General features: G+C 41.0%; 2 protein-coding genes across 6 annotated transcripts in view; one reads left to right on the top strand and one right to left on the bottom strand.

Moving 5' to 3' along the window:
• LOC116056232 (echinoderm microtubule-associated protein-like 6) overlaps positions 1 to 12,500 on the top strand; it is a 134,183-nt gene that overhangs the window by 105,540 nt on the left and 16,143 nt on the right. For all 4 annotated transcript variants that reach the window (XM_031308389.2, XM_035992016.1, XM_035992013.1 and 1 more), the window contains one exon: positions 1,350 to 1,558. In XM_031308389.2, coding sequence (XP_031164249.1) covers positions 1,350 to 1,558 — 209 coding nt within the window. The remainder of the gene's footprint in view (positions 1 to 1,349; positions 1,559 to 12,500) is intronic.
• Positions 5,018 to 11,940, bottom strand: LOC116056233 (gastrula zinc finger protein XlCGF7.1-like). 2 transcript variants are annotated; one of them, XM_031308390.2, is made up of 3 exons: positions 11,681 to 11,940; positions 9,817 to 9,960; positions 5,019 to 5,862 (listed from the first exon to the last, which is right to left on the bottom strand). In XM_031308390.2, the coding sequence occupies exons 1-3, from the start codon at positions 11,862 to 11,864 to the stop codon at positions 5,210 to 5,212; spliced, it is 981 nt and encodes a 326-aa protein (XP_031164250.2). In that variant the 5' UTR covers positions 11,865 to 11,940; the 3' UTR covers positions 5,019 to 5,209. The 2 variants fall into 2 exon arrangements, with proteins under 2 accessions (XP_035847917.1, XP_031164250.2); XM_035992024.1 differs by lacking the exon at positions 9,817 to 9,960 and having other exon boundaries at positions 5,018 to 5,862.

Here is a 12,500-nt window from a genome sequence, read left to right as displayed (position 1 = left end):
GTTACAGCTTTAGTTACTAGTTACTTTAGACATTAAGATTACTGCACAGAACACATGTAGTTTATAAAATTTGATGTTTGATTCTAAAGTAAACTAGCCAACAATATAACAGCTACAAGTCCAGCTGAGATGATCAGACCATTAAACTGTTTGGATCCTTTACACAGAGAGTTCTTTACTTTTAATAATTCTAATACAAAAGTACAAAACAGTACCTTTTAAGGAGAAAAAGCTTGTCACTGGGGTGATACCCTCAAAGGTACATTGTTGTTAAAAAAAACAAAAAACATTCTGATTTATTTTGCACATATCCCAAAACTTTACAGTTAATTTAGTTTGACAATTATTGAGTTTGAATATAGTATAGATTAACTTGTGTTTCTATATTGAGAGATAACATTAATTTTCTGCTGTGATGAGTATCCACTAATTCCTGCCGTTTTACATTTAAACATTAAGGTACAAATATATGTAAGTGACAAATATGTATACCTTACACCTCTGAAAGTCCACAATGTACAATAAAAGGTGCATAATTGTACCTTCAAGATGCATTTTTGTACTTTTAAGGGAACATTTGCTAAGATTGTACCTTAGGGAACAAAAATGGACCTGTATTGTATCTCTTTTTCTGACAGCGTTTAAAGAGGCACTATGCAGTTTTGGCCATTTCTTCGTTGTTTTCTCTGTTTTTGCTGGCAGGTTTAGAGCTCCCCTACAGGTTTCTCTATAGAGCTCCCCCTACAGCTTCAGAATAGATATTTGGCCGCTCCGATGTTTACTCATGTCTGACTCTTCGCTCGGTCAGTCTGCCGTTTCCTCTTCCTCTGTTCCGCCGACAATGCTTTACGATGATAGTGTGAAAAACTCCATCGCTACCTTGTTAGCCGGTTCCTGAATGGGCGTATGTGTGCAGTGCAGTGAAGCAATTCGTTCCATTGCGAGACCTGATATCACGCCATACTTCCTGACGCTGAGGCCGCCAGCTCGCTGGCCCAAAGTTGCAAGGGTGGTTTTTCCGCTCACAGGCGCCAGGGGGGAGCGAGACGACCACCATTCAACCTGAAAAAAGTCATATAACCATTCCAATGACTCCGAAGCTGTTCAGTTAAGGTAAATTAAGCTAAATTAAACTGCATAGTTCTCCTTTAACTACATTTTCCTGATGATTTTTACACACTTTTACTGAAGTTACATTTCAACACAAAACCAACTGCCACAAAATCTTTCTACTTTAAACTGTCTGAGGTGAAAGAGCGTACGGATGACACAATTTGAGTAAATGATGTAAGAACGATCATTTAGATTCAAATAAAAGAATTAAAATGACAGAGGTGTCTCCGCTGCAGGATCCAAGGTGTGCAGTAAAGGCGGACACCCGGACCGGATCTTCGTGGTGGAGTTTCGGCCGGACTCAGACTCCCAGTTTGTGTCGGTGGGAATCAAACATGTGAAGTTCTGGACGCTGGCGGGCGGCGCTCTGATGTACAAGAAGGGCGTGGTGGGAACGTTGGAGGACGGCCGGATGCAGACGATGCTGTCTGTCGCCTTCGGTGCTGTGAGTTACCTGCTGACTTTTCAGTGTTTTCGTACAGGACACGGCTCTGACTAATTAGATCAAGGACCAACGCAGACTTACCTTTGCACGGCAGCTGAATTCTCTCGAGATCTCGTGGGATAACATACAGTTAACCGACTGGCCATCTGGAATTTGGTTTATTTTGATAAGTTATTTTATGCATGCCACCAAAAATATTCAAAATTCTAGTGCAGCGAGCTGCGTGGGAGGGTTTCCATGTTTTTGAGGAGCTGTTATTATATTATTTATTATGTGCTGTGTTTAAATGTTGAGCCTTTATATTAGTGCATAATGTGCCTTTAGTGGAGCATATCATCTCGTAGATCTGCCGACGCTCTCCAGGCCCAGACACACAGAGCCGACGGCCAAACATCGGCAGAAAAGCCAGTGTGACTAATCAGTCTCCCCAAATTGGTCAAAAAAGTTCCTCAGAACACCGAAGAAACGAGACGTAATACGTCTCCATAACAGCAGGCTGCGCTAATCTGTATTGTTGCCCAAAAATGAAAACCGGCAGCTGATTGGACGAACACGTCACGTGGGTCTGGTTTCTCCAGAAATTCAAAGACACACCATCATGGCGGCTCGTTCAGAATACGATCTCATATTGGACTAAAATAGTTCACCGAAACGTGTTTCTGAAAACATTTGAAGAGAGAAATAGGCCGTGCAGTTGCTGAATCTGTCTTCATTTCAGATCAACAAAGGTCAGTTTAAAAGATTTTCGTCAGATTTTGAGAGACTCTAGTCATGCTCATCCCGCTCCCCGTTTCCTGGTTAGCTCTCCACCAATCAGATGGGTCATTTGAGTCCGACTGCCGGCAGTGCCCGCCCCGCCGATTATACATGTCAAATCGGCCACCACCATCTTCAGCCAGAGAGGACATTATTTCTTCAGCTTCTTCTTGCATTGTCACCCCGGTAGGGCTGGGCATCGTTCAAAATCTTTCGATCCAGTGCTAATTTCGATACCTCAGTTTCCGGTTACCGGTTCCTTACTTTTTTCGATACCATATTTTTTAAAATTAGGGCTGTCAATCGATTAAAAAAATTAATCTAATTAATTACAGACTCTGTGATTAATTAATCGAAATTAATCGCATACATAATTAACGGTGCCTGAACCGATACTTTTTAAGAAAGAAAAAAAGAAAACAAAACAAAGGGTACTAAACAACAGTTGGTGACATTAAAGAACGGCTTGTTTATTGCTAAGGCCATATGGTCAAAATTAAATGATTTAATAATAATGTATAACAATAACTTATTTCACTAGTAAATTGCTGTTGAACGACAAAAATAACCACCGAGGAAATTTACAATAACTTCAAATGCACCACGAAGCTGTAGTTTACCAGTTTCATTGAACGCACCGTCTGTGTTGTTTTTCCGACGGCAGCTCGGCAGCTGCAGATTGTTACATCCCGCTGTTGAGTCACAGTCCTCTACAGTAAAACACAGTCACACTTTACACCGTTCAGCGTTAGCTGTCAGCATTGGAACCATGTTTAATCCAGCTACTAGCTAGCGGTAGGCTAACGTTAGCTGCTGTCGAGTATAGTGTTAACTAGCTAGTGGTAGGCTAACATTAGCTGCTGTCGACTATAGTGTTAACTAGCTAGCGGTAGGCTAACGTTAGCTGCTGTCGAGTATAGTGTTAACTAGCTAGTGGTAGGCTAACGTTAGCTGCTGTCGACTATAGTGTTAACTAGCTAGCGGTAGGCTAACGTTAGCTGCTGTCGAGTATAGTGTTAACTAGCTAGTGGTAGGCTAACGTTAGCTGCTGTCGAGTATAGTGTTAACTAGCTAGTGGTAGGCTAACGTTAGCTGCTGTCGACTATAGTGTTAACTAGCTAGCGGTAGGCTAATGTTAGCTGCTGTCGAGTATAGTGTTAACTAGCTAGCGGTAGGCTAACGTTAGCTGCTGTTGAGTATAGTGTTAACTAGCGTCCCGTGCAGCGGTGTTTGTGTTGCCTGTATCGTCTTCAGAGCACCAGAGAGAAGAGCAGACATATCAGTGGCTCCAGATTTCAGTAGCCAGGGTTGGCAGGAAGAAGAAGTAAATGTTCCAGTTAATGATCCAGGCAGCACATTCTCGTCTCCCTCCTTCATTTTACAGTCCAATGGTGGCTAGAACGGCTCCGGGTCAAACCTCAATATGGAATGGATTAATCTGCGTTCTTTAATTTTATTTTGACAGCCCTATTTAAAATCCATTTCAACATCAACAAAAATCCATTAAACACAAAACCTTTCTTTTCCACCGTAATTGTGAATCAAAACAGTTATCAAAATTAAATAATTCTGGTAACACTGCTCACTCAGAGTAACATTAATAAAACTGGTTGTGCTTTTCGATAGGGGTGCACCAGTCACATACTCAGGATTGGTATCAAGCCAAACTTTAAAAATTAACAAAAAAGGAGAAACCTTTTTGCCACAACATGAACATATTATGAATAATAAATAATTAAACAAATGACATTGTGTACAGGCTAATATTGAACTAACTAAAATGCAAAGGAATGTAAACAACAAAGACTTTTTAGGTCAAACTGCATAATGACACAAACCTTTAACAATAAACTTGGTGACTGCCCTGTTGTCAACATTGAACTAATGGAGAACTAACTTAAGTGCAAAGGAATGTCATTGAATTGCCTTGTTGCTGAAAGGTGCTGTAGAAATAAAGTTGCCTTGCCTTACAACCTCAGCCTGTCAGTCAAACCACCGTTGTGCCTGCTTGTCTCAGAGGAAGTGTAAAACAACAGCACAGCAACCGCTTTCGGCTCGCCATTAATATCATATCACAGCAAACGCTGTCTGCGTGAAGTTTTGTAAAACTGTAACCACGCTTGAAACCACTTTATCGGCATCGCCGTGACTCACTGTGACTTCAACAAAACTGCAGAGCCGACGTAGTTTACTCTGTCCGCACCTCTGCGCTCGTGTGTGTGTCGGTCGGTCGGTCGGAGCTCTGCTCTGGGTCAATATGCAGAGAGGACAGATAAGCTTGCGCTTATGCGCTCAGATGCTTTTGGAACCAAAATTTGGCACCAAAAGATAAATCATTTTTCGATACTCATAGGATTTTTTTCAGTGCCATAAAAGTATCGACGGTCGGTGCCCAGCCCTGCACCCCGGCGGGAGGTGTGCTAACAGGGCTTGCAGCAGGTGAATTGGTTGTGCTATTAACGTCATCGCTACACAATTTCTTAGTAAAAACAAAACAAATTAAACTGCCTTGTTTTCTTTTTGCAATGGCTATACGATGCTAACTGCAGAATGGATTTCAAGGACTTTGCGCGCTGATTAATGGCCTCCAACATTTATGTTTTCTATGAATCTTTGAGTTAACATGTACTAAATATGAGTTGAATTTGCACCGCATCCCTGCCACGCCTTGATGCTCATGACGAGAACAGCATGTGTAGTTATCTTTATTGAAGTGAAGTCATGCATGAATGAATGATATTTTTGTAATTTTAATAATCCACGATGATCACATTACACAAAACTGAAATTGCACTCAAAATGACACACTGTCAATATTTTTAGAGACTTTCTCAAAATTTCACAAATCACGTTTTCAGGGGAGCCCATGTCTTATTAAGGGGAGCCGAGCTCCCCCTAGCTCCCCCGTAGTTCGCACACTGGTTTCTTTCCTGTGTGGACTCTCATGTGCGTCTGCAGATTGCTGCTTTGGCTAAATCTTTTCTCACAAACACTACAACCAAAAGGTTTCTCTCCTGTGTGGACTCTCATGTGTCTCTGCAGATGGCTCCTCTGGCTAAATCTTTTCTCACAAACACTACAACCAAACGGTTTCTCTCCTGTGTGGCCTTTCATATGCGAATGCAGATTGCCGTTGTGGCTAAATCTTTTCTGACAAACACCACAGACAAACGGTTTCTCTCCTGTGTGGACTCTCATGTGTCTCTGCAGATAGCTCCTCTGACTAAATCTTTTCTCACAAACATCGCAACCAAACGGTTTCTCTCCTGTGATAGGCGGTGATGATAGATGACTGTGTGGGTCTGCTTCTGATCCTCCACAGTCCTCTCCGTCAGCTTCTGTTTCCATCTGTTGATGCTCGGCCTCTCTGCCCTCGTCAGTTTGGCTCGGACGAAGCTGTGACGACGGAGGTTTCTCTTCGTCATCTTCAGCCTCGTCCGGCGCTTGAAGCTGCTCTCTGTCCTGACTGATGCAGAGTTCCTCCTCTTCCTCTTTAATATGTCGCCTCTCCGGGTCCTCCTGGTCTGGACTGTGGTTATTATAGTGACCTAAAATGAAAAATAAGCAGTGAAAAATATTTGTATTAAACTGAAACTAAATAAAAACTAAAACCTTCAAGAGAAACTATATTGACGGGTTAATAAACTAGTAAAAAATCAAGGTAAATCATTCCAGTTTTTGTTTTTTTAGCTTCAATATTTCACGACTCCGTCAACTCTCATCGTGACATTAAACCACAGAAACTGAACGGACTTGACATGAAATGGCGCTGTGCCATAACTATTTCACATCGGACACTAAAGTAGCGAAAAGATTAGACTTTAAACATCATGGCTCTCCTCCAACCTTTCTGAAAAACTTAAACTAAGAGACTGTCCTCCAAAAAACTCCCCCATAAGTTGGTTTGTTCCAGCATCATTCTGACCTATATTATTTAGGTTTCTAGTGGCGGCGCCCTCTAGTGGCCGTAGTAGTTCTGACGGGAGCAAAACAGGAAGTAAGGTGAGGAAGTATAACTCAGTTACATTAGCTACAAGAGACAGCGACAAGCGACGAGCTTGCCGCTGCCACAAGCAAGGCAGGGCTGAAATAGACAGGAAGTCTATTTTATGCAAATGCTGAGCGATGCGACAAAGCGACTGCCAATTGAAGTGAAGGCAGCGTGAGGGCAGCGTGACGTATGCACGTTGGTCTCTCGAGTCGAAGAAAATCATTCAAGATTGCAAAATCTGTCGTGGAAGTTTCTTTTTGCAGCAGGAGTGGTTTTTCAAAATAATAGAATAGGTGAAACAAAGTTGTTGACAGTTCCTTTCCCCATTCTTCTTTGCCTAAACACAACTGTCCCGTTATTGTTGCGTGTCCCTCAGAGGCCGCGGGTCGTGTCGGTGTGTGGCGTGTCCTTTCCCCGTTCTAAAAAAACCTGACATAATTGTCACAAATCAATAAATTCAAAAAAGCGTGACCATTTCACGAAGTGCCGTGAGACCGTGTTGGGTTTACATATGAGGACCAACCTGATCTCACAGAATTCCATGAAATGAACACGGCCCCTTAACTCAAAATCTGTGGCAGTTTCACGGAATCGCAAAACATTCCGTGATGGGCCCACGGAACAATTCCGTTAAATTAAAAGTTAAGGAAAAGGTCGTGGGTGGGCTTATGGTTCCGTGACACGCAGGAAGAACGGGACGGAAACGAAGAAAGCTACTTTAGGAAACTTGAGATGCGGGACATGATCCCTGGTCTCCTGGGTGAAAGTCCTGTGTTTGACCCATCCACCCCCCCAACCAACCTCCTTACGCGGAATTTCTGCCTTACATACTACTCGCTACCGTAGTCGCTCTTTTTTTGTGTATTTATTTTTATTGTTTTCGTAACAAAGAAGTAGAAACATATTAACAATAGTTGGTGGTGCTACACAAAACAGTACAGGTTACTTGAAAGGAGTTTTTGACATGCGACCACCAGGACATAGGACAAAGGTAATGGCACAGCGACAGGGTAGCACAAGTTCAGTTTTTAGACATTAAATCGAGAAAAGGTTGCCAGATTTTTTTTTTTTATTCCTCTTTAGCAGACATAATGTACCTGATTTTCTCCAAATGTAATACATTTCCCAGCTCTCTCAACCACATTTCAAATTTAGGAGACCTTTCAGATTTCCAAGATTGTAAAATCAACTTTCTGGCAAACAATGTTAAAAGGGAAATAGCCTTGGCTTCACAACTACTCTTCACACTATCTGGATTGGCCACTCCGAACAATACGGTGAATGGGTCATGGATGATTAAAGGCCTTAGTGAAAAACTCAAACAAGGAGCCCCAGAATGATTGTAGCTTATGACATGACAAGAATAAGTGGGATAGTGTTCCTTCTTCACTCCGACACTTAATACATTGGGATGACACCTCCGGAAATATTTTCTGCAATCTGGAGGGAGAATAGTGTAGTCTATGTACAATCTTGAATTGTATCAAATTATGTCTTGCATTGATTGAGCTATTATGGATGTTCTTAATACAATTCTCCCACATCTCATCTGAGATTTCCCTATCCAATTCTCTCCCCAAAGCCTCTTTAAATGTGTGTTATTCACATTCTGTATAGAGTTTAGATATAGCCCCTCTCGTATATGGTTTGATTTGAAAAAAAACTATTTAATGCTACATGCTGAGGTTTACGTTCATATTGTGGAACATGATTTCTCACAAAGTGTCTCAACTGTAGGAAACAAAAAAAATGGGAAGCTGGGAGCTGGAATGCCCGCTGTAACTGCTGAAAGGAGGCCAAATGACCCTCAATATAAACATTTCTCAAAGTGATAATGCCCTTCTCTCTCCAGTTTGAGAAAACTACATCATCCAGTGCAAGTTTAAATGCATGGTTACAGCAAATGGGTGTTTTCAGAGTTGTTGTTACCTGCTTCCATATCTTTAAAGAATTATAAATTATCGGGTTATCATTACACAACAAGTGCTTCTTAATCTTTACTGGGCTATTAATGAGTGCTGGTAGAGAGGTGCGTTGACAGGAGAGGTGTTCAATTTGTAACCACACAGGCATCTCCTCCAAGTTATTGCCTGGTAAACACCCCAACTAAAACAAAAAAAAATATTTAAATGTGCAGCCAAGTAGTATGATTTAAATTGAAGAAGGCCAAGACCCCCTCTCGGACCAACTTTTAATAAGATGTTTCTTCGAGATCCTAGGTATTTTGCCAGACCAAATAAAAGATTATATAATTGAATCCAGCTGTCTGAAGTGATTTTGAGGGATGCATACTGGGATTGATTGAAACATATAAAGGAACCTAGGCAAGACTACCATTTTGATGGCGTTAATACGCCCTAACATTGATATAGGTAAGGTGTTCCAGTACTGTATATTCCTCTCCAACTGATTAATTTTCTCATCCCAGTTATGTCGTAGTAGCTGACTCAACTTCCTTGTGACTATAATACCCAGACTTGTGAACTTATCTGATAAAATTCTAAATGGAGTTGTCTTGAGGAATGTCATATGTCAGCCGGCTTGCGGACTTCATCAAACACTCTACGTTGTTAAGAACCTCCGCTGTCAGGTCCGGAAAAATGAAAAGCTTCGTCCCATTATATTGTAGCGGAGATTTCTGTGCTGCGAGTTTGAGGATGAGGTCCCGGGTCTGGCAGTAGTGGAGTCTGACGATGAATGTCCGTGGGCGGTCCGTCCGCCGACCTCGGACCCAGGGAACGGTGTGCTCGGTCCACGACCACCGTCGGATTTGTGAAGTGTTCAGCCCTGAGCAGAGCTGGGATCAGCTTGGTGATGAACTCCACTGGTTTACCCTTCTCTGCTCCTTCGTGAGTTTGGTCGTCACGTTTTGGTTCAAAGAGGTGATGGCACTCATGAGGTCTGCTGCGGATGGATTCGACTCCGTGCACAAGGAAACTGCGCCTAAGCTAGCTTCGTTTAGCTCGGTAGCTAATTCTCCGACCGTCATACCCGTTACACCGAGTTCATCAGACGTTTTGTCATTCTTTTCCCCTCCTTTGTTGTTCCTTGTCTTCGTCATCCTTTTATGCTGAACTTTAGCAAGTTTTAAAGTGTTATCTCAGTGGGAAATTTATGATTAAATAAAAATCGAGCAGAGCCTCCTCGGAACACAGCTACTCCATAGCTCGCTGGCCACGCCCCCTCACCGTAGTCGCTCTTAATGCTACGTCATCTTCTCATTGACTTTGCATTGGTATTGTTTTCCGTGGTGGCCACACAGATTTTTCACACATTCCGTGCCAACCACCACGTAATGCGCTGTTAACAATTCGTGATCATTTCACGGAATTCTGTGCAACCAGGCTGTGAGGACAGAGTGGGGGACACTCCTGTGGGTCGGATTAGAGGGAGGGGGAACGAAGAACCGGATTGGAACTAAACCAAAACTAGAAAACACTCTGAAAATTAAAACCAAACTAAAATGAAAAAAAAAAACCTGATTTAAAGTTCTGAAGTATAGAGTTATAACCTTGTTTCAGTCTGACATCAGCCTCCTCCGGTGCTTGAAGCTGCTCTCTGTCCTGACTGATACAGAGTTCATCCTCTTCCTCTTTAACGTGTCGCCTCTCCAAGTCCTCCTGGTCCTGACTGGAGCTAAACTCAGAGGGAACATCTGCAGGGAAATGGGTAATGAGTAATGAGCATCATTACTCAATGCCAGAGTGACTCGCTGAGCAAATAAAAATTGTGCTTTTGCGAGAACTCTGAAATTCTAGGGTAGTTCTTTCCAACAATCCTTGTTGTTCTTTGAATCTTTAATGAAATGTTTACAAAATGCCATGAATGGTCAAACACCACCTTCCCGCTGGCACTTGAAATCAGGTCCGTAATACCAACCCAGTCTCACGCCAGTTTGTAAATAGTCACGTTATTTTTATTTATTGATACGTGTACAGGCCACGATTTTCGACCATTACCATTTCATGAACTGCCACGGGGAAATTAAACGCCAAACGCCCGCAACACCAACGATCGTCTGTCTGCGACTCTCCAGAGGAAATTAATGACTTCCGGTTGTTTCGCAGCCGTATTGGAGCTGATTTCAAGTGCCAGTGGGAAGGCGGCATAATTCTTTTTTTTTTTAGATAAAAATGGTATGTTGTGGAAATGAAAATTAAATGTTTGTCTTCACTGAAAAATCTGTTAGATTTGAATAAAAATCTGTTTTAGATTTTTGCATGCAACTTATTGCTTCCTTATCTATTTATTTTTGACAATATATGGTTGCCCCATCATGTGGTGTGACCAGAAATGGCAATAATAAAAGAAAAATGCAATTTGTAATTTCTGAGGCTAAAATATTAATCTCCGATCGAGTATGCTGAAGGGATTTATATTGGTTAGACATCTTTTTTTTTTTATTTTACCTTAATTTTACCACGGAAAAAAATCACATTGAGATTAAAATCTCTTTTACAAGTGCCAAGAAGGCAGCACATAGAAAATACACTTTAACATACAACAAATAACAGACAGACAGGGATGGACAGCAATAAGAAATAAGAAATAAAAAACAGAAAATCACATTTTAAAAACAAGCGCAAACATGTTGGTATATTTGATTTAGGCAGGACTTGAATTCAGTATGTGAAATAAAAACCTGCAATTTTAGCTGATTTTGTAACTCATTCCATGAAGTTGGAGCACTGTAACAAAAAGCAGTTTTTCCAAACTCTGTTTTAGTTTGTGGAACATCATACAGTATGTATCTACTTGATCTTAGATTGTGTTCAGATCCACTAGATGTTAAGAGTGTAGTTAAATATGTAGGAGCATGTCCACTTATTCATTTGTACACAAAGGTCAACCAATGTTTGAGCCTTCTTTCAAATCTTTTTCAGTTTTGTGCAATTCACAGGAAAAATGTGTATGTTAACTACATAGTAGGTGACTGTGCTGTTATAGAACAAAAAAAATATATCAATAACTATAGAATTTAAGAAGAAATCCAAATAATTTGTTTCTACAGACTTCATATTACTGAGAACTTGTAAAATAAATGTAAACAGGTTAAGTTAATTCACGGTCGCACCACATGACATTTTTAAAGGTCATGGCCAATTCATGAACATGAAAAAACACTAAAATCAGTTTAAATAATTGTTTTATAAAAATTCATACATACACAATATCGTTAACGTTTAACCAAATGCAAAACAAAATAATATTTATTGTATTTTAAAATTGGCCTGTTGAAAATCCTTATACGTCATTGGCCCTCGTATCATCTGCAAAAGTAACACATTTTAACAATTTGGTAACATTGCATATAACGTATAAAAAGGGTTAGGGTCACTATGACACATATAATAAATATAAAGGCTGAGAAATACCTGATCTGTGTAGATGAACTTCCAGTAGTTTGTGTTGTCTCTCCTTTTCTTTTAAACGAGTACGTTCCTCCTTCTTATCTGCTATTGTTGTGGCAAACAGCTTGAATATGTCTTCAGCGGCCGCATCCAGTCGCTGTTTCACCAACAGTCTCAGCATTTCTGCTTTTGACACGGAGCTAAACATGACCACAGACGCCTTGTCTCTAGAAAAATGTCCTTAACAGAAAAAACTGATTCAAAAACTAACAAGCAATAACTGCTGCTGTTGCTAGGTTACCACCCTGTCATTCCATTTTCAGTTATGCTGCGTTCCAGACACAATTTTTAGCCCGTAAGTTACGACTTCAAGTCACGACTCACGACTTGGTAGCGTTCCAGGCAAAGTCACCACAAACCCTTCTAGCTAGCGTTAGCTAGCGTCTACCTAACGTTGACGTTAGCTAACGCTAGGTGATACTAGCGATTTCTAAACATAACCTGTATTAGTATACAATCGTATGTGTATTGTTTTGATTTACAATGTGCGAAATTACTTTACGTTGCCTATTTATGTCTATTTATTTCTGTTTCTCACCGTTAATCACCGGCGTCTGTACAGCATCAACAGGGGTCTCCATTGTTGTTTATTTGTATGTGACGTCAAAACTGTTACTGGGAGTACAACGATCTGGCACGAGTTCATGAGTAGTAAGTTACAGGTTTGACTGCCGTTCCAGGGCACTTTCACAGATAGAAGGTTGTGAAAACAGGAGTTACGGGTTGCCTGGAATGCAGCATTAGAAATTGTTGGAATGTAACTAGTTACAGTTAATCAAGTGAT

The sequence above is a fragment of the Sander lucioperca genome, chromosome 15, assembly GCF_008315115.2.
Source record: "Sander lucioperca isolate FBNREF2018 chromosome 15, SLUC_FBN_1.2, whole genome shotgun sequence".
Classification (NCBI taxonomy): Eukaryota; Metazoa; Chordata; class Actinopteri; order Perciformes; family Percidae; genus Sander; species Sander lucioperca.
Note: the sequence above shows the minus strand (reverse complement) of the source record. Positions and strands in the feature narration are given on the sequence as shown.